The sequence below is a fragment of the Oncorhynchus keta genome, chromosome 35 (assembly GCF_023373465.1).
Source record: "Oncorhynchus keta strain PuntledgeMale-10-30-2019 chromosome 35, Oket_V2, whole genome shotgun sequence".
NCBI lineage: Eukaryota > Metazoa > Chordata > Actinopteri > Salmoniformes > Salmonidae > Oncorhynchus > Oncorhynchus keta.
Window position 1 is genome coordinate 79,451,377 of NC_068455.1, and position 21,545 is coordinate 79,472,921.

At 46.4% G+C, this 21,545-nt stretch overlaps 1 protein-coding gene across 1 annotated transcript in view; it reads right to left on the bottom strand.

Moving 5' to 3' along the window:
• LOC127915540 (short transient receptor potential channel 5-like) overlaps positions 1–21,545 on the bottom strand; it is a 138,578-nt gene that overhangs the window by 15,915 nt on the left and 101,118 nt on the right. Inside the window, exons 11-12 of the mRNA XM_052495715.1 lie at positions 10,039–10,239; positions 5,882–6,003 (exon numbers count right to left, since the gene is read on the bottom strand). Of these exons, the coding sequence (XP_052351675.1) occupies positions 5,882–6,003; positions 10,039–10,239 (323 nt within the window). The remainder of the gene's footprint in view (positions 1–5,881; positions 6,004–10,038; positions 10,240–21,545) is intronic.

The following is a 21,545-nucleotide window of genomic DNA, read 5'->3' on the forward strand; positions in this document are numbered from 1 at the left end:
CCATTTCTCCAACCGTTAGATCTCGAAGTTAAGGGTTAAAACTGTAAAACCTGTTTCTACAACTGGGTTTGGACACGTTACCCTCTGAACCAGAGTCATGGGACCAGTTTCTACAACTGGGTTTGGACACGTTACCCTCTGAACCAGAGTCATGGGACCTGTTTCTACAACTGGGTTTGGACACGTTACCCTCTGAACCAGAGTCATGGGACCAGTTTCTACAACTGGGTTTGGACACGTTACCCTCTGAACCAGAGTCATGGGACCTGTTTCTACAACTGGGTTTGGACACGTTATCTTCTGAACCAGAGTCGTGGGACCTGTTTCTCCAACTGGGTTTGGACACGTTACCTTCTGAACCAGAGTCATGGGACCTGTTTCTACAACTGGATTTGGACACGTTACCTTCTGAACCAGAGTCATGGGACCTGTTTCTACAACTGGGTTTGGACACGTTACCCTCTGAACCAGAGTCATGGGACCTGTTTCTACAACTGGGTTTGGACACGTTACCCTCTGAACCAGAGTCATGGGACCTGTTTCTACAACTGGGTTTGGACACCTTACCCCCTGAACCAGAGTCATGGGACCAGTTTCTACAACTGGGTTTGGACACGTTACCTTCTGAACCAGAGTCGCCTCAACCCTACTTGATGACAATTAGCGCTCACTGTTGCCCTTAATTGGTTGGTTTTGAAGGGATCTCCCGATACCTTCATGATATGACTACATGTCCAATTTCGACGTCCATCTTGAATGACCTGGCTGAGATAACAGTCGTTCAGCATGTGACAGAGAATCTGTATGTATTATTATAATACATGGAGTGGACAAAACATTAGGAACACCTTCCTAATATTGAGTTGCATCCCCTTTTGCCCTCAGAACAGTCTCAATTCTTCGGGGGGTGGATTCTACAAGGTGTCAGAACAGCCTCAATTCATCGTGGCGTGGACTCTACAAGGTGTCAGAGCAGCCTCAGTTCATCGGGGTGTGGACTCTACAAGGTGTCAGAACAGCCTCATCGGGGTGTGGACTCTACAAGGTGTCAGAACAGCCTCAAGCCTTCGGGGTGTGGACTCTACAAGGTGTCAAATCAGCCTCATCGGGTGTGGACTCTACAAGGTGTCAGAACAGCCTCATCGGGCGTGGACTCTACAAGGTGTCAGAACAGCCTCAGTTCATCGTGGTGTGGACTCTACAAGGTGTCAGAACAGCCTCAATTCATCGGGCGTGGACTCTACAAGGTGTCAGAACAGCCTCATCGGGGTGTGGACTCTACAAGGTGTCAGATCAGCCTCATCGGGGTGTGGACTCTACAAGGTGTCAGAACAGCCTCAATTCATCGGGCGTGGACTCTACAAGGTGTCAGAACAGCCTCATCGGGGCGTGGACTCTACAAGGTGTCAGATCAGCCTCATCGGGCGTGGACTCTACAAGGTGTCAGAACAGCCTCATCGGGCGTGGACTCTACAAGGTGTCAGAACAGCCTCATCGGGCGTGGACTCTACAAGGTGTCAGATCAGCCTCATCGGGCGTGGACTCGACAAGGTGTCAGAACAGCCTCATCGGGCGTGGACTCTACAAGGTGTCAGATCAGCCTCATCGGGCGTGGACTCGACAAGGTGTCAGAACAGCCTCATCGGGCGTGGACTCTACAAGGTGTCAGAACAGCCTCATCGGGGCGTGGACTCTACAAGGTGTCAGATCAGCCTCAATCCTTTGGAGCGTGGACTCTACAAAGTGTCAGAACAGCCTCACACCTTCGGGGGGTGGACTCTACAAGGTGTCGAAAGCGTTCCACTGGGATGCTGGGTCCATGTTGACTCCAAATGCTTCCTTTGGGTGGTGGACAGTTCAGGATAGACACGGGAAACAGTTGAGTGTGAAAAAAATCCCAGCACCGTTGCAGTTCTTGACACACTCAAACTGGTTCACCTTGGCACCAACAACCGTACCCTGTTTAAAGGCACTTAATTCTATTGTCTTGCCAATTCACCCTCTGAATGGCACACACACACACAATGTCTCTGTCTCAAGGCCTAAAAATCTTCCTGTCTTCTCCCCTTCATCTACGAAATATCTGACCTCATCATAAGAGCCGCAGTTTCTCCCTGATCTGCCCACATCCACCAGTTTTCCTCTTGACAGGTGTTTCATTTATTTTATACTTTTTTAAATGTCATTTTATGCAATTCTACACATTTTGTGATGGGGAGGAGTGAAAATATTGCAGTTTTAAAGCACGTCTGCTGCAATTCTACACATGTTGCCACACACCTGCTATATGAGTTCTCTTATACTCACAGACATAATTCAAACAGTTTTAGAAACTTCAGAGTGTTTTCTATCCAATACTAATAATACTATGCAAATATTAACAACTATGACTGAGGAGCAGGCCGTTTACTCTGGGCACCTCTGTTCATCTTTCATCCAAGCTACTCAATACTGCCCCTGCAGCCATAAGAAGTTAAAGCAAGTTTGCTGCAATTCTACACATTTTTTCCACAGAGCCCGAGGAGAATGGTTGGAAGTTTTAATGTGACATCTGAGTGACACTGACTAACAAAAATCCATGGGTGCCCCCACCAGCCGGTCATTTTACCATGACGACACGTTTAGACAGGCCGCTAAACTAATTTAGCAATCAACAAAATGGTAGGTGACATGGGCTAATTGAGTGACTGACATAACAAGAGAAAGACTGATGATGCACAACCGCATGTTTAAGTTGTACAATTTGGTATTTTACTATTCTGACTTACAACTGAGTTTGCTATTTTTATTAATATTTATTTATTTTTTGGGGTGAGAAGGACTGATTCCTGGGCCTTCGTAAGGGGGCCCAGGGCCTTCGTAAGGGGGACCAGGGCCTTCGTAAGGGGGGCCAGGGCCTTCGTAAGGGGGCCAGGGCCTTCGTAAGGGGGGCCAGGGCCTTCGTAAGGGGGGCCAGGGCCTTCGTAAGGGGGCCAGGGCCTTCGTAAGGGGGGCCAGGGCCTTCGTAAGGGGGCCAGGGCCTTCGTAAGGGGGGCCAGGGCCTTCGTAAGGGGGCCAGGGCCTTCGTAAGGGGGGCCAGGGCCTTCGTAAGGGGGCCAGGGCCTTCGTAAGGGGGCCAGGGCCTTCGTAAGGGGGGCCAGGGCCTTCGTAAGGGGGGCCAGGGCCTTCGTAAGGGGGCCAGGGCCTTCGTAAGGGGGCCAGGGCCTTCGTAAGGTGGGCCAGGGCCTTCGTAAGGGGGCCAGGGCCTTCGTAAGGGGGGCCAGGGCCTTCGTAAGGGGAGGCAGGGCCTTCGTAAGGGGGGGCCAGGCCCTGCATCCATGATCTACGCTGATGGAAGTGGATTTAACTAGTGACATCAATAAGGGACCATAGCTTTCACCTGGATTCACCTGGATTCACCTGGATTCACCTGGATTCACCTGGATTCACCTGGTCAGTCTGTGTCATGGGAAAGAGAGTTCCTAATGTTTTGAACACTCAGTGTAAATATAATTAATTGTATTTAATATTTTATGTTAAAAAGAAGGTATAAATTGGAAGGAAATATAATGTTTTGAACACTCAGTGTAAATATAATTAATTGTATTTAATATTTTATATTAAAAAGAAGGTATAAATTGGAAGGAAATATAATGTTTTGAACACTCAGTGTAAATATAATTAATTGTATTTAATATTTAATATTAAAAGAAGGCATACATTGTCATCTCCTCCTCTCCTCCTCTCCTCCTCTGTCATCTCCTCCTCTCCTCCCTCCTCCTCTGTCATCTCCTCCTCTCCTCCCTCCTCCTCTCTCATCTCCTCCTCTCCTCCTTCCTCCTCTGTCATCTCCTCCTCTCCTCCCTCCTCCTCTGCTCCTCCCCTCCTCTCCTCCTTCCTCCTCTGTCATCTCCTCCTCTCCTCCTTCCTCCTCTGTCATCTCCTCCTCTCCTCCTTCCTCCTCTGTCATCTCCTCCTCTCCTCCTCTGTCATCTCCTCCTCTCCTCCTCTCCTCCTCTGTCATCTCCTCCTCTCCTCCCTCCTCCTCTGTCATCTCCTCCTCTCCTCCTTCCTCCTCTGTCATCTCCTCCTCTCCTCCTCTCCTCCTCTGTCATCTCCTCCTCTCCTCCCTCCTCCTCTGTCATCTCCTCCTCTCCTCCCTCCTCCTCTGTCATCTCCTCCTCTCCTCCCTCCTCCTCTGTCATCTCCTCCTCTCCTCCCTCCTCCTCTGTCATCTCCTCCTCTCCTCCTTCCTCCTCTGTCATCTCCTCCTCTCCTCCTTCCTCCTCTGTCATCTCCTCCTCTCCTCCCTCCTCCTCTGTCATCTCCTCCTCTCCTCCCTCCTCCTCTGTCATCTCCTCCTCTCCTCCCTCCTCCTCTGTCATCTCCTCCTCTCCTCCCTCCTCCTCTGTCATCTCCTCCTCTCCTCCCTCCTCCTCTGTCATCTCCTCCTCTCCTCCCTCCTCCTCTGTCATCTCCTCCTCTCCTCCTCTCCTCCCACTCTTCATAAATTAAGGCCAGGTAAATCTCTCTCTTCAATAAACCGATTTATAAACTGTTATTGCAGGTCTGTCAAATCACTCTCTAGCTAAGTGTGTGCCATCTTGAATCATCTGAGAGGAGAGGAGTGTGTGTAAGAGAGAGAGAGAGAGAGAGAGAGAGAGAGAGAGAGAGAGAGAGAGAGAGAGAGAGAGAGAGAGAGAGAGAGAGAGAGAGAGAGAGAGAGAGAAGGAGAGAGAGAGAGCGTGAGAGAGAGAGGGAGAGCGAGAGTGAGCGCGAGAGCGAGAGCGAGAGCGAGAGAGAGAGAGAGAGAGAGAGAGAGAGAGAGAGAGAGAGAGAGAGAGAGAGAGAGAGAGAGAGAGAGGGTGAGAAAGATAGAGAGACAAAGCGAGAGAGGGGGGAGAGAGAGAGTATGTGTGTGTGTGTGTGTGTGTGTGTGTGTGTGTGTGTGTGTGTGTGTGTGTGTGTGTGTGTGTGTGTGTGTGTGTGTGTGTCCTTGCTCATTAATATTCATAACAGATGTGTCTGATAAGTGTTATTTTGCATAATGTGTGCCATCGAGTTTGTCTCTATACGTATTGACAGATTACAATCAATAACATCATCACCAAGAACAAACACCAACTCTGTTGACTTGGCTGGGACACTGCCCCTCTCAGCAAGACCACTGGAGCACAGCCTGTTGGTGCGTCCCAATAATCTCTCCTTCCTCCTGAAGTGTTCACTCATTCACTACTCCCCACAAAGCTAGAGGGACTTTTCAAATCCACGAAGGGAAGAGAACAAGTGCACACTTTGGGAGAAAGGAAAGGTTATTGGGACGCACATATTTGTGTGTGTGTGTGTGTGTATGTGTGTGTGTGTGTGTATGTGTGTGTGTGTGTGCGCGCGCGTGCATGCAGGTGTGTGTGTGCGCGTATGTGTGTGTGTGTGTGTGTGTGTGTGTGTGTGTGTGTGTGTGTGTGTGTGTGTGTGTGTGTGTGTGTGTGTGTGTGTGTGTGTGTGTGTGTGTGTGTGTGTGTGTGTGTGCGTGCGTGCGTGCGGGTGTGTGTGTGTGTGTGTGTGTGTGTGTAATATATGCCATTTATCAGACGCTTTTATCCAAAGCGACTTACAGTCATGTGTGCATACATTCTACGTATGGGTGGTCCCGGGATCGAACCCACTACCCTGGCGTTACAAGCGCCATGCTATACCAACTGAGCTACAGTGTGTGTGTGTGTGTGTGTGTGTGTGTGTGTGCGCGCGCGTGCATGCGGGTGTGTGTGTGCGCGTATGTGTGTGTGTGTATGTGTGTGTGTGTGTGTGTGTGTGTGTGTGTGTGTGTGTGTGTGTGTGTGTGTGTGTGTGTGTGTGTGTGTGTGTGTGTGTGTGCGCGTGCGTGTGTGTGTGTGTCTCTTACGTTGAGAAAGCGTTATTCTGTTTCTCACAGCGGATGCCCTTGCAGTTGTTGGGTTCATCTGAGGCGTTGGTCTCGTAGTAGAAATACAGCTGATTCAGACCGTTGGCGAACGCCAGCAGGACCTAGCAGGTACAGTGATTAGACGTTAGCTAGCAGGACCTAGCAGATACAACGATTAGATGTTAGCTAGCAGGACCTAGCAGATACAGTGATTAGACGTTAGCTAGCAGGACCTAGCAGATACAGTGATTAGACGTTAGCTAGCAGGACCGAGCAGATACAGCGATTAGACGTTAGCTAGCAGGACCTAGCAGATACAACGATTAGACGTTAGCTAGCAGGACCTAGCAGATACAACGATTAGACGTTAGCTAGCAGGACCGAGCAGATACAGCGATTAGACGTTAGCCAGCAGGACCTAGCAGATACAACGATTAGACGTTAGCCAGCAGGACCTAGCAGATACAGTGATTAGACGTTAGCTAGCAGGACCTAGCAGATACAGTGATTAAACGTTAGCCAGCAGGACCTAGCAGATACAGTGATTAGACGTTAGCTAGCAGAACCTAGCAGATACAGTGATTAGACGTTAGCTAGCAGGACCTAGCAGATACAGCGATTAGACGTTAGCTAGCAGGACCTAGCAGATACAGCGATTAGACATTAGCTAGCAGGACCTAGCAGATACAACGATTAGACGTTAGCTAGCAGAACCTAGCAGATACAGCGATTAGACGTTAGCTAGCAGGACCTAGCAGATACAGCGATTAGACGTTAGCTAGCAGGACCTAGCAGATACAGTGATTAGACGTTAGCTAGCAGGACCTAGCAGATACAACGATTAGACGTTAGCTAGCAGAACCTAGCAGATACAGTGATTAGACGTTAGCTAGCAGGACCGAGCAGATACAACGATTAGACGTTAGCTAGCAGGACCTAGCAGATACAGCGATTAGACGTTAGCTAGCAGGACCTAGCAGATACAACGATTAGACGTTAGCTAGCAGAACCTAGCAGATACAGTGATTAGACGTTAGCTAGCAGGACCGAGCAGATACAACGATTAGACGTTAGCTAGCAGGACCTAGCAGATACAGTGATTAGACGTTAGCTAGCAGGACCGAGCAGATACAGCGATTAGACGTTAGCTAGCAGGACCGAGCAGATACAGCGATTAGACGTTAGCTAGCAGGACCTAGCAGATACAGCGATTAGACGTTAGCTAGCAGGACCTAGCAGATACAGTGATTAGACGTTAGCTAGCAGGACCGAGCAGATACAACGATTAGACGTTAGCTAGCAGGACCTAGCAGATACAGTGATTAGACGTTAGCTAGCAGGACCTAGCAGATACAACGATTAGACATTAGCTAGCAGGACCTAGCAGATACAGTGATTAGACGTTAGCTAGCAGGACCTAGCAGATACAGTGATTAGACGTTAGCTAGCAGGACCGAGCAGATACAGCGATTAGACGTTAGCTAGCAGGACCTAGCAGATACAGCGATTAGACGTTAGCTAGCAGGACCGAGCAGATACAGCGATTAGACGTTAGCTAGCAGGACCTAGCAGATACAGTGATTAGACGTTAGCTAGCAGGACCGAGCAGATACAGTGATTAGACGTTAGCTAGCAGGACCGAGCAGATACAGCGATTAGACGTTAGCTAGCAGGACCTAGCAGATACAGTGATTAGACGTTAGCTAGCAGGACCTAGCAGGTACAGTGATTAGACGTTAGCTAGCAGGACCTAGCAGATACAGCGATTAGACGTTAGCTAGCAGGACCTAGCAGATACAGTGATTAGACGTTAGCTAGCAGGACCGAGCAGATACAGTGATTAGACGTTAGCCAGCAGGACCTAGCAGATACAGTGATTAGACGTTAGCTAGCAGGACCTAGCAGATACAGTGATTAGACGTTAGCCAGCAGGACCTAGCAGATACAGCGATTAGACATTAGCTAGCAGGACCTAGCAGATACAGTGATTAGACGTTAGCTAGCAGGACCTAGCAGATACAGTGATTAGACGTTAGCTAGCAGGACCTAGCAGATACAGTGATTAGACGTTAGCCAGCAGGACCTAGCAGATACAACGATTAGACGTTAGCTAGCAGGACCTAGCAGATACAGTGATTAGACGTTAGCCAGCAGGACCTAGCAGATACAGCGATTAGACGTTAGCTAGCAGGACCTAGCAGATACAACGATTAGACGTTAGCTAGCAGGACCTGGCAGATACAACGATTAGACGTTAGCTAGCAGAACCTAGCAGATACAGCGATTAGACATTAGCTAGCAGGACCTAGCAGATACAACGATTAGACGTTAGCTAGCAGGACCTAGCAGATACAGTGATTAGACGTTAGCTAGCAGGACCTAGCAGATACAACGATTAGACGTTAGCTAGCAGGACCTAGCAGATACAACGATTAGACGTTAGCTAGCAGGACCTTGCAGATACAGCGATTAGACGTTAGCTAGCAGGACCTAGCAGATACAGCGATTAGACGTTAGCTAGCAGGACCTAGCAGATACAACGATTAGACGTTAGCTAGCAGAACCTAGCAGATACAGTGATTAGACGTTAGCTAGCAGGACCTAGCAGATACAGCGATTAGACGTTAGCTAGCAGGACCTAGCAGATACAACGATTAGACGTTAGCTAGCAGGACCGAGCAGATACAGCGATTAGACGTTAGCTAGCAGGACCTAGCAGATACAGCGATTAGACGTTAGCTAGCAGGACCGAGCAGATACAGTGATTAGACGTTAGCTAGCAGGACCGAGCAGATACAGCGATTAGACGTTAGCTAGCAGGACCTAGCAGATACAGTGATTAGACGTTAGCTAGCAGGACCTAGCAGGTACAGTGATTAGACGTTAGCTAGCAGGACCTAGCAGATACAACGATTAGACGTTAGCTAGCAGGACCTAGCAGATACAGTGATTAGACGTTAGCTAGCAGGACCTAGCAGATACAGTGATTAGACGTTAGCTAGCAGGACCTAGCAGATACAGCGATTAGACGTTAGCTAGCAGGACCTAGCAGATACAGCGATTAGACGTTAGCTAGCAGGACCTAGCAGATACAACGATTAGACGTTAGCTAGCAGGACCTAGCAGATACAACGATTAGACGTTAGCTAGCAGGACCTAGCAGATACAGTGATTAGACGTTAGCTAGCAGGACCGAGCAGATACAGTGATTAGACGTTAGCTAGCAGGACCTAGCAGATACAGCGATTAGACATTAGCTAGCAGGACCTAGCAGATACAACGATTAGACGTTAGCTTGCAGGACCGAGCAGATACAGCGATTAGACGTTAGCTAGCAGGACCTAGCAGATACAGCGATTATAAATTAGTTGAGTTATTTCTTTCACCTTGTTCCAAATGCTACACCTTGTTCCAAATGATACACCTTGTTCCAAATGATACACCCTGTTCCAAATGATACACCCTGTTCCAAATGATACACCCTGTTCCAAATGCTACACCCTTTTCCAAATGATACACCCTGTTCCAAATGATACACCCTGTTCCAAATGATACACCCTGTTCCAAATGATACACCCTGTTCCTAATGATACACCCTGTTCCAAATGCTACACCCTGTTCCTAATGATACACCCTGTTCCAAATGTTACACCCTGTTCCTAATGATACACCTTGTTCCAAATGCTACACCCTGTTCCAAATGATACACCCTGTTCCTAATGATACACCCTTTTCCAAATGCTACACCCTGTCCAAATGCTACACCCTGTTCCTAATGATACACCCTTTTCCAAATGCTACACCCTGTTCCAAATGATACACCCTGTTCCAAATGCTACACCCTGTTCCAAATGATACACCCTGTTCCTAATGATACACCCTGTTCCAAATGCTACACCCTGTTCCAAATGCTACACCCTGTTCCAAATGCTACACCCTGTTCCTGTTATGTCTAGTCATTTCATGTCTATTGGCCCTCATAACAATTTAGTCGATAGTTTGAGGTGTGTGTGTGTGTGTGAGAGAAGGTGTGTGTGTGTGTGTGTGTGTGTGTGTGTGTGTGTGTGTGTGTGTGTGTGTGTGTGTGTGTGTGTGTGTGTGTGTGTGTGTGTGTGTGTGTGTGTGTGTGTGTGTGTGTGTGTGTGTGTGTGTCTCACCAGACAGTAGATAAAGAGGAACTTGAGTATGTCCAGCAGCATCCTTCCCAGTGAGATCTGTAGAGGTCCCAGGTGGGAGTTGGCTGTGAACAGGGAGATGAGTCGTAGAGAACTGAAGATATTAGCTATAGCAAACAATGCTTCTGCTATCAGGGTAGGGTGCCACATCTCCCACTCTTCTCTAGGACGGGAGGAGTTGTACTACGGAGAGAGAGGCGGGGGGGGTGTAGAGAGTGGAGTATGTAAAGAGAGATAGAGGGAGGGGGTATGCAGAGAGAGAGAGATAGAGAGCGAGAGGAAGGTAGAGAGAGAATGAGAGAGGAAGGTAGAGAGAGAGAGAGAGAGAGAGAGAGAGAGAGAGAGAGAGAGAGAGAGAGAGAGAGATAGAGTGAGAGGAAGGTAGAGAGAGTGTGAGAGGAAGGTGGAGAGAGAGAGAGAGAGAGAGAGAGAGAGAGAGAGAGAGAGAGAGAGGAAGGTAGAGATAGAGCGAGAGGAAGGTAGAGATAGAGTGAGAGGAAGGTAGAGAGAGAGTGAGAGGAAGGTAGAGAGATAGAGTGAGAGGAAAGTAGAGAGAGATAGAGAGAGGAAGGTAGAGAGATAGAGAGAGGAAGGTAGAGGGAGATAGAGAGAGAGTGAGAGGAAGGTAGAGAGAGAGTGAGAGGAAGGTAGAGAGAGAGAGAGAGGAAGGTAGAGAGAGAGCGAGAGGAAGGTAGAGAGATAGAGTGAGAGGAAGGTAGAGAGAGAGCGAGAGGAAGGTAGAGATAGAGTGAGAGGAAGGTAGAGAGAGAGTGAGAGGAAGGTAGAGAGATAGAGTGAGAGGAAGGTAGAGAGAGATAGAGAGAGGAAGGTAGAGAGATAGAGAGAGGAAGGTAGAGAGAGATAGAGAGAGAGTGAGAGGAAGTTAGAGAGAGATAGAGAGAGGAAGGTAGAGAGAGAGTGAGAGGACGGTAGAGAGATAGAGAGGGGAAGGTAAAGAGAGAGATAGAGAGAGGAAGGTAGAGAGAGATAGAGAGCGAGAGGAAGGTAGAGAGAGATAGAGAGGACGGTTGAGAGAGAGATTGAGGGAAGGTGAGGAAGGTAGAGAGAGAGAGAGAGAGAGAGAGAGAGAGAGAGAGAGAGAGAGAGAGAGAGAGAGAGAGAGAGAGAGAGAGAGAGAGAGAGAGAGAGAGAGAGAGAGAGAGAGAGGAGAAAGAGAGAGAAAGAGGAAGGTAGAGAGAGAGCGAGAGGAAGGTAGAGATAGAGCGAGAGGAAGGTAGAGATAGAGTGAGAGGAAGGTAGAAAGAGAGTGAGAGGAAGGTAGAGAGATAGAGTGAGAGGAAGGTAGAGAGAGATAGAGAGAGGAAGGTAGAGAGAGATAGAGAGAGAGTGAGAGGAAGGTAGAGAGAGATGTAGAGAGAGATAGAGAGCGAGAGGAAGGTAGAGAGAGATAGAGAGCGAGAGGAAGGTAGAGAGAGATAGAGAGCGAGAGGAAGGTAGAGAGAGAAAGAGAGAGAGAGGAAGGTAGAGAGATAGAGAGAGGAAGGTTGAGAGATAGAGAGAGGACGGTAGAGAGATGGAGAGAGGAAGGTAGAGAGATAGAGAGAGGATGGTATAGAGATAGAGAGAGGAAGGTAAAGAGAGAGATAGAGAGAGGACGGTAGAAAGGGAGAGAAAGATGTGGATGGATTTAGAACATAGAACATCAAAGTTCAAAACTGTCATGGATACCATCCATTCTATATTCAGCTTCTTGGCCAGTATCACAGGAATCCATCTGCTGCTACTCTCTCTCTCTCTCTCTCTCTCTCTCTCTCTCTCTCTCTCTCTCTCTCTCTCTCTCTCTCTCTCTCTCTCTCTCTCTCTCTCTCTCTCTCTCTCTCTCTCTCTCTCTCTCTCTCTCTCTCTCACTCCCTCTTTCTCTCTCTCTCTCTCTCTCTCTCTCTCTCTCTCTCTCTCTCTCTCTCTCTCTCTCTCTCTCTCTCTCTCTCTCTCTCTCTCTCTCTCTCTCTCTCTCTCTCTCTCTCTCTCTCTCTCTCTCTCTCTCTCTCTCTCTCTCTCTCTCTCTCTCTCTCTCTCTCTCTCTCTCTCTCTCACTCTCTCTCTCTCTCTCTCTCTCTCTCTCTCTCTCTCTCTCTCTCTCTCTCTCTCTCTCTCTCTCTCTCTCTCTCTCTCTCTCTCTCTCTCTCTCTCTCTCTCTCTCTCTCTCTCTCTCTCTCTCTCTCTCTCTCCTCTCTCTTCTCTCTCTCTCTCTCTCTCTCTCTCTCTCTCTCTCTCTCTCCCTCTCTCTCTCTCTCTCTCTCTCACACACACACACACTCTTTCTCTCTCTCCCCTCTCAATTCAATTCAATTCAATTTCAATTCAAGGGCTTTATTGGCATGGGAAACATGTGTTAACATTGCCAAAGCAAGTGAGGTAGACAACATACAAAGTGAATATATAAAGTGAAAAACAACAAAAATTAACAGTAAACATTACACATACAGAAGTTTCAAAACAGTAAAGACATTACAAATGTCATATTATATATATATATATACAATGTACAAATAGTTAAAGGACACAAGATAAAATGAATAAGCATAAATATGGGTTGTATTTACAATGGTGTTTGTTCTTCACTGGTTGCCCTTTTCTCGTGGCAACAGGTCACAAATCTTGCTGCTGTGATGGCACACTGTGGAATTTCACCCAGTAGATATGGGAGTTTTTCAAAATTGGGTTTGTTTTCGAATTCTTTGTGGATCTGTGTAATCTGGGGGAAATATGTCTCTCTAATATGGTCATACATTGGGCAGGAGGTTAGGAAGTGCAGCTCAGTTTCCACCTCATTTTGTGGGCAGTGAGCACATAGCCTGTCTTCTCTTGTCCTCTCTCTCTCTCTCTCTCTCTCTCTCTCTCTCTCTCTCTCTCTCTCTCTCTCTCTCTTTCACTCTTTCTCTCTCTTTCTCCCCTCTCTCTCTCTCTCTCTCTCTCTCTCTCTCTCTCTCTCTCTCTCTCTCTCTCTCTCACACACACACACTCTTTCTCTCTCTCCCCTCTCTCTCTCTCTCTCTCTCTCTCTCTCTCTCTCTCTCTCTCTCTCTCTCTCTCTCTCTCTCTCTCTCTCTCGCTCTCTCACACACACACACACACACATTATGCAAGCACTCACAACTACCCACTTTCAGCTTTTGACAGAATCCCAACTTGATGTCTGCCAACCCTGAATATTCATCGCAATGTTCAACTTAATGTTCTAGAATGTTCAAGTCAATGTTCCAGAATGTTCCAGGATGTTCAAATGATAAATATTAAGCTTGGGTAGTATCCAGATTGCCATAACTTCCAGAAGGTCATACAGTACCTTGTGCCATCCTGGGAAATTCGGTAACACGGGCACTGTACACAAGGGGAACTATTTTCCCACTGAGCCGCTGTAATACGAAGGTTAGCATTGCTAACAAGTCCATGTAAAAACCCAAAGTGAATACTAGCTAATTGCACATTGCGAACATTTTATATCGGCTCTGACAAACTATTTGCAGGACAGACATCGCAGCTCATAAAGTTATACAACAAAGTCAAAAATGCTACTCACAGTTTGCTACTCACAGTTTGCTACTAACCGTTTGCTACTCACAGTTTGCTACTAACAGTTTGCTACTCACAGTTTGCTCCTCACAGTTTGCTACTAACAGTTTGCTACTCACAGTTTGCTACTCACAGTTTGCTACTCACAGTTTGTTACTCACAGTTTGCTACTAACAGTTTGTTACTCACAGTTTGCTACTCACAGTTTGCTACTTACAGTTTGCTAACAGTTTGTTACTCACAGTTTTATATTCACAGTTTGCTACTCACAGTTTGCTACTCACAGTTTGCTACTCACAGTTTGTCACTCACAGTTTGCTACTAACAGTTTGCTACTCACAGTTTGCTACTAACAGTTTGCTACTAACAGTTTGTTACTCACAGTTTGCTACTAACAGTTTGCTACTCACAGTTTGCTACTCACAGTTTGTCACTCACAGTTTGCTACTCACAGTTTGCTACTAACAGTTTGCTACTAACCGTTTGCTACTAACAGTTTGCTACTCACAGTTTGCTACTAACAGTTTGCTACTCACAGTTTGCTACTCACAGTTTGCTACTCACAGTTTGCTACTAACCGTTTGCTACTAACAGTTTGCTACTCACAGTTTGCTACTAACAGTTTGTTACTAACAGTTTGTTACTAACAGTTTGCTACTCACAGTTTACTAACAGTTTGCTACTCACAGTTTGCTACTCACAGTTTACTAACAGTTTGCTACTCACAGTTTGCTACTCACAGTTTGCTACTCACAGTTTGCTAACAGTTTGTTACTCACAGTTTGCTACTCACAGTTTTCTACTCACAGTCTGCTACTAACAGTTTGCTGCTCACAGTTTGCTACTCACAATTTGCTACTCACAGTTTGTTACTCACAGTTTGCTACTCACAGTTTGCTACTCACAGTTTGCTACTCACAGTTTGCTACTCACAGTTTGCTAACAGTTTGTTACTCACAGTTTGCTACTCACAGTTTTCTACTCAGTCTGCTACTAACAGTTTGCTGCTCACATTTTGCTACTCACAATTTGCTACTCACAGTTTGCTACTAACAGTTTGCTGCTCACAGTTTGCTACTCACAATTTGCTACTCACAGTTTGCTACTCACAGTTTGCTACTAACAGTTTGTTACTCACAGTTTGCTACTCACAGTTTGCTACTAACAGTTTGTTACTCACAGTTTGCTACTCACAGTTTGCTACTAACAGTTTGCTACTCACAGTTTGCTACTCACAGTTTGCTACTCACAGTTTGTTACTCACAGTTTGCTAGGAACAGTTTGCTACTCACAGTTTGCTACTCACAGTTTGCTACTCAAAGTTTGCTACTAACAGTTTGCTACTAACAGTTTGTTACTCACAGTTTGCTACTCACAGTTTGCTAACAGTTTGTTACTCACAGTTTGCTACTCACAGTTTTCTACTCAGTCTGCTACTAACAGTTTGCTGCTCACAGTTTGCTACTCACAATTTGCTACTCACAGTTTGCTACTAACAGTTTGCTGCTCACAGTTTGCTACTCACAATTTGCTACTCACAGTTTGCTACTCACAGTTTGCTACTAACAGTTTGTTACTCACAGTTTGCTACTCACAGTTTGCTACTAACAGTTTGTTACTCACAGTTTGCTACTCACAGTTTGCTACTAACAGTTTGCTACTCACAGTTTCCTACTCACAGTTTGCTACTCACAGTTTGTTACTCACAGTTTGCTACTAACAGTTTGCTACTAACAGTTTGTTACTCACATTTTGCTACTAACAGTTTGCTACTCACAGTTTGCTACTCACAGTTTGTCACTCACAGTTTGCTACTCACAGTTTGCTACTAACAGTTTGCTACTAACCGTTTGCTACTAACAGTTTGCTACTCACAGTTTGCTACTAACAGTTTGCTACTCACAGTTTGCTACTCACAGTTTGCTACTCACAGTTTGCTACTAATCGTTTGCTACTAACAGTTTGCTACTCACAGTTTGCTACTAACAGTTTGTTACTAACAGTTTGTTACTCACAGTTTGCTACTCACAGTTTACTAACAGTTTGCTACTCACAGTTTGCTACTCACAGTTTACTAACAGTTTGCTACTCACAGTTTGCTACTCACAGTTTGCTACTCACAGTTTGCTAACAGTTTGTTACTCACAGTTTGCTACTCACAGTTTTCTACTCACAGTCTGCTACTAACAGTTTGCTGCTCACAGTTTGCTACTCACAATTTGCTACTCACAGTTTGTTACTCACAGTTTGCTACTCACAGTTTGCTACTCACAGTTTGCTACTCACAGTTTGCTAACAGTTTGTTACTCACAGTTTGCTACTCACAGTTTTCTACTCAGTCTGCTACTAACAGTTTGCTGCTCACAGTTTGCTACTCACAATTTGCTACTCACAGTTTGCTACTAACAGTTTGCTGCTCACAGTTTGCTACTCACAATTTGCTACTCACAGTTTGCTACTCACAGTTTGCTACTAACAGTTTGTTACTCACAGTTTGCTACTCACAGTTTGCTACTAACAGTTTGTTACTCACAGTTTGCTACTCACAGTTTGCTACTAACAGTTTGCTACTCACAGTTTGCTACTCACAGTTTGCTACTCACAGTTTGTTACTCACAGTTTGCTACTAACAGTTTGCTACTCACAGTTTGCTACTCACAGTTTGCTACTCAAAGTTTGCTACTAACAGTTTGCTACTAACAGTTTGTTACTCACAGTTTGCTACTCACAGTTTGCTACTCACAGTTTGTTACATACACAAAACACATATTAGACATCAAGGCTCTTGATCCACCAGGGGATTCTCTGCTGATACCAAGAGAAGCTTGATATTTTGTAAGAAGCCAACCACTTAGCTAGATAAAGACCTATTAAATTAGCAAACCAAATGCACAACTATAGAGCATTTAGCAAATTTTAGACAACGTAATAGTTCTAAGATTATTATTATTATTATAATTTTTATGTAGCTGTCAAAACATTTAGTTGTGAACTCCATACTGTAGCTAAATCACCTGGAGCTCCACAACAGTGACTCACAAGGCTGCAGTCACTCATCATGGTTTCGTAAACAAACACCACGTGACTGAGGACTACCGGTAACCATCATTGTGTGCTTTGTAAACAAACACCAAGTGACTGAGGACTACCGGTAACCATCATTGTGTGCTTTGTAAACAAACACCACGTGACTGAGGACTACCGGTAACCATCATTGTGTGCTTTGTAAACAAACACCAAGTGACTGAGGACTACCGGTAACCATCATTGTGTGCTTTGTAAACAAACACCACGTGACTGAGGACTACCGGTAACCATCATAATGTAATATAATGTGACAGGTGAACTGAAGAACACAATCTGCTTTAGCTCCTAATGTATTGCGCAAATTGGTATTTACATTTTTTTTTTTTAATAGCTACAAATATTCAAACTTTTTTTTTTTTTAAAAACCTCTACAGAAATAGTTTCAACGGTATTGAAAAAAACAAAACATGCTGTGGCTATACGGTCTGCTTCCCAAGACGAATGAATATTTCACAATGAATGTTCCTGAGCTAAACATCAACTTCTGGTTTCCCACCAAACCCAACAAGCTGGTGTGTTCTGTGAAAACTAGCTGCCTGCTGCAGATGGACATGTAATGTGTGTGTGTGTGTGTGTGTGTGTGTGTGTGTGTGTGTGTGTGTGTGTGTGTGTGTGTGTGTGTGTGTGTGTGTGTGTGTGTGTGTGTGTGTGTGTGTGTGTGTGTGTGTGTGTGTGTGTGTGTGTGTGTGTGTGTGTGTGTGTGTGTCTTACGTTGAGAATGCTTTATTCTGTTTCTCAAAAGATTATGTTGCATCAAATCAAATCACATCTAAATACAACAGACCTCACAGTGTCCATCTGCTAGTTTACAACAGACCTCACAGTGTCCATCTGCTAGTTTACAACAGACCTCACAGTGTCCATCTGCTAGTTTACAACAGACCTCACAGTGTCCAGCTGCAGCAGGCTGCTAGTTTACAACAGAACTCACAGTGTCCATCTGCTAGTTTACAACAGACCTAACATAGTCCATCTGCAGCAGGCTGCTAGTTTACAACAGACCTCACAGTGTCCATCTGCAGCAGGCTGCTAGTTTACAACAGACCTCACAGTGTCCATCTGCTAGTTTACAACAGACCTCACAGTGTCCATCTGCAGCAGGCTGCTAGTTTACAACAGACCTCACAGTGTCCATCTGCTAGTTTACAACAGACCTCACAGTGTCCATCTGCAGCAGGCTGCTAGTTTACAACAGACCTCACAGTGTCCATCTGCAGCAGGCTGCTAGTTTACAACAGACCTCACAGTGTCCATCTGCAGCAGGCTGCTAGTTTACAACAGACCTCACAGTGTCCATCTGCAGCAGGCTGCTAGTTTACAACAGACCTCACAGTGTCCATCTGCAGCAGGCTGCTAGTTTACAACAGACCTCACAGTGTCCATCTGCAGCAGGCTGCTAGTTTACAACAGACCTCACAGTGTCCATCTGCAGCAGGCTGCTAGTTTACAACAGACCTCACAGTGTCCATCTGCTAGTTTACAACAGACCTCACAGGGTCCATCTGCAGCAGGCTGCTAGTTTATAACAGACCTCACAGTGTCCATCTGCAGCATGCTGCTAGTTTACAACAGACCTCACAGTGTCCATCTGCAGCAGGCTGCTAGTTTACAACAGACCTCACAGTGTCCATCTGCTAGTTTACAACAGACCTCACAGTGTCCATCTGCAGCAGGCTGCTAGTTTACAACAGACCTCACAGTGTCCATCTGCAGCAGGCTGCTAGTTTACAACAGACCTCACAGTGTCCATCTGCAGCAGGCTGCTAGTTTACAACAGACCTCACAGTGTCCATCTGCAGCAGGCTGCTAGTTTACAACAGACCTCACAGTGTCCATCTGCTAGTTTACAACAGACCTCACAGTGTCCATCTGCAGCAGGCTGCTAGTTTACAACAGACCTCACAGTGTCCATCTGCTAGTTTACAACAGACCTCACAGTGTCCATCTGCAGCAGGCTGCTAGTTTACAACAGACCTCACAGTGTCCATCTGCAGCAGGCTGCTAGTTTACAACAGACCTCACAGTGTCCATCTGCTAGTTTACAACAGACCTCACAGTGTCCATCTGCTAGTTTACAACAGACCTCACAGTGTCCATCTGCAGCAGGCTGCTAGTTTACAACAGACCTCACAGTGTCCATCTGCTAGTTTACAACAGACCTCACAGTGTCCATCTGCAGCAGGCAGCTAGTTTACAACAGACCTCACAGTGTCCATCTGCAGCAGGCTGCTAGTTTACGACAGACCTCACAGTGTCCATCTGCAGCAGGCAGCTAGTTTACAAGGCTATATACAGGGTATTACGGTACAGAGTCAATGTGGAGACTATATACAGGGTGTTACGGTACAGAGTCAATGTGGAGACTATATACAGGGTGTTACGGTACAGAGTCAATGTGGAGACTATATACAGGGTGTTACGGTACAGAGTCAAAGTGGAGGCTATATACAGGGTGTACCGGTACAGAGTCAATGTGGAGACTATATACAGGGTGTTACGGTACAGAGTCAATGTGGAGACTATATACAGGGTGTTACGGTACAGAGTCAAAGTGGAGGCTATATACAGGGTGTTACGGTACAGAGTCAATGTGAAGGCTATATACAGGGGGAACCGGTACAGAGTCAATGTGGAGGTTATATACAGGGGGTACCGGTACAGAGTCAATGTGGAGGCTATATACAGGGTGTTACGGTACAGAGTCAATGTGGAGGCTATATACAGGGGGTACCGGTACAGAGTCAATGTGGAGGCTATATACAGGGTGTTACGGTACAGAGTCAATGTGGAGGCTATATACAGGGGTACTGGTACAGGGTCAATGTGGAGGCTATATACTGGGGGTACCGGTACAGTTAATGTGGAGGCTATATACAGGGTGTTACGGTACAGAGTCAATGTGGAGGCTATATACAGGGGGTACCGGTACAGAGTCAATGTGGAGGCTATATACAGGGTGTTACGGTACAGAGTCAATGTGGAGGCTATATACAGGGTGTTACGGTACAGAGTCAATGTGGAGTCTATATACTGGGTGTACTGGTACAGGGTCAATGTGGAGGCTATATACTGGGGGTACTGGTACAGAGTCAATGTGGAGGCTATATACAGGGGGTACCGGTACTGAGTCAGTGTGGAGGCTATATACAGGGTATTACGGTACAGAGTCAATGTGGAGGCTATATACAGGGTGTTACGGTACAGAGTCAATGTGGAGGCTATATACAGGGTATTACGGTACAGAGTCAATGTGGAGGCTATATACAGGGTGTTACGGTACCGAGTCAATGTGGAGGCTATATACAGGGTATTACGGTACAGAGTCAATGTGGAGGCTATATACAGGGGGTATTACGGTACAGAGTCAATGTGGAGACTATATACAGGGTGTTACGGTACAGAGTCAATGTGGAGGCTATATACAGGGGGTACCGGTACTGAGTCAGTGTGGAGGCTATATACAGGGGATACCGATACAGAGCCAATGTGGAGGCTATATACAGGGGATACCGATATAGAGCCAATGTGCGGGGGCATCGGTTAGTCGAGGTAAATGAGGTAATATGTACATGTAGGTAGAGTTATTAAAACGCATAGGTAATTAGAGAGAGTTGCAATGCAAATAGTCTGGGTAGCAATTTGATTAGCTGTTCAGGAGTCTTATGTCTTGGGGGTAGAAGATGTTTAGATGCCTCTTGGACCTAGACTTGGTGCTCCGGTACCGCTTGCCGTGCAGTAGCAGAAAGAACAGTCTATGACCGGGGTGACAATCTTTAGGTCCTTCCTCTGACACCGCCCTGGTAAAGAGGTCCTGGGTGGCAGGAAGCTTGACCCCAGTGATGTACTGGGCCGTTCGCACTAGCCTCTGTAGAGAGACCGCCTTACGGTCGGAGGCCGAGCAGTTGCCATAGTTAACCAGGCGGAGATGCAACCCATCAGGACGCTCTCGATGGTGCAGCAGTAGAACCTTTTGAGGATCTGAGGACCCATGACAAATATTTTCAGTCTCCTGAGAGGGGAAATAGGCGTTTTGTCTTGCCCTCTTCACGACTGTCTTGGTGTGTTTGAACCATGGTAGTTTGTTGTTGATGTGAACACCAAGGAACTTGAAGATCTCAACCTGCTCCACTACGGCTCCGGTCGTGTCACTACGGCCCCGTCGATGGTAACGCCTTCCCGGTGTGTGTAGACACACACACACACACACACACACACACACACACACACACACACACACACACACACACACACACACACACACACACACACACACACACACACACACACACACACACACACACACACACACACACACACACACACACACACACACACACACACACACACACACACACACACACACACACGACACACACAAACTCACACACACAACTCACACACACACACACACACACACACACACACACACACACACACACACACACACACACACACACACACACACACACACACACACACACACACACACACACACACACGCGCCGGTGTGTGTAGAGGTGCAGAGGGGAGGACGGCTCATAATAAAACGGAGTGGTTTTCATATTTAATGTGTTTGATGCCTATTACAGCCTCAACAGGATCCACTGGTGCGTATAGTGTGTGTGTGTGTGTGTGTGTGTGTGTGTGTGTGTGTGTGTGTGTGTGTGTGTGTGTGTGTGTGTGTGTGTGTGTGTGTGTGTGTGTGTGTGTGTGTGTGTGTGTGTGTGTGTGTGTGTGTGTGTGTGTGTGTGTGTGTGTGTGTGTGTGTGTGTGTGTGTGTGTGTGTGTGTGTGTGTGTGTGTGTGTGTGTGTGTGTGAGTTCGTGTGTGTGTGAGTTTGTGTGTGTGTGTGTGTGTGTATCTTACCTT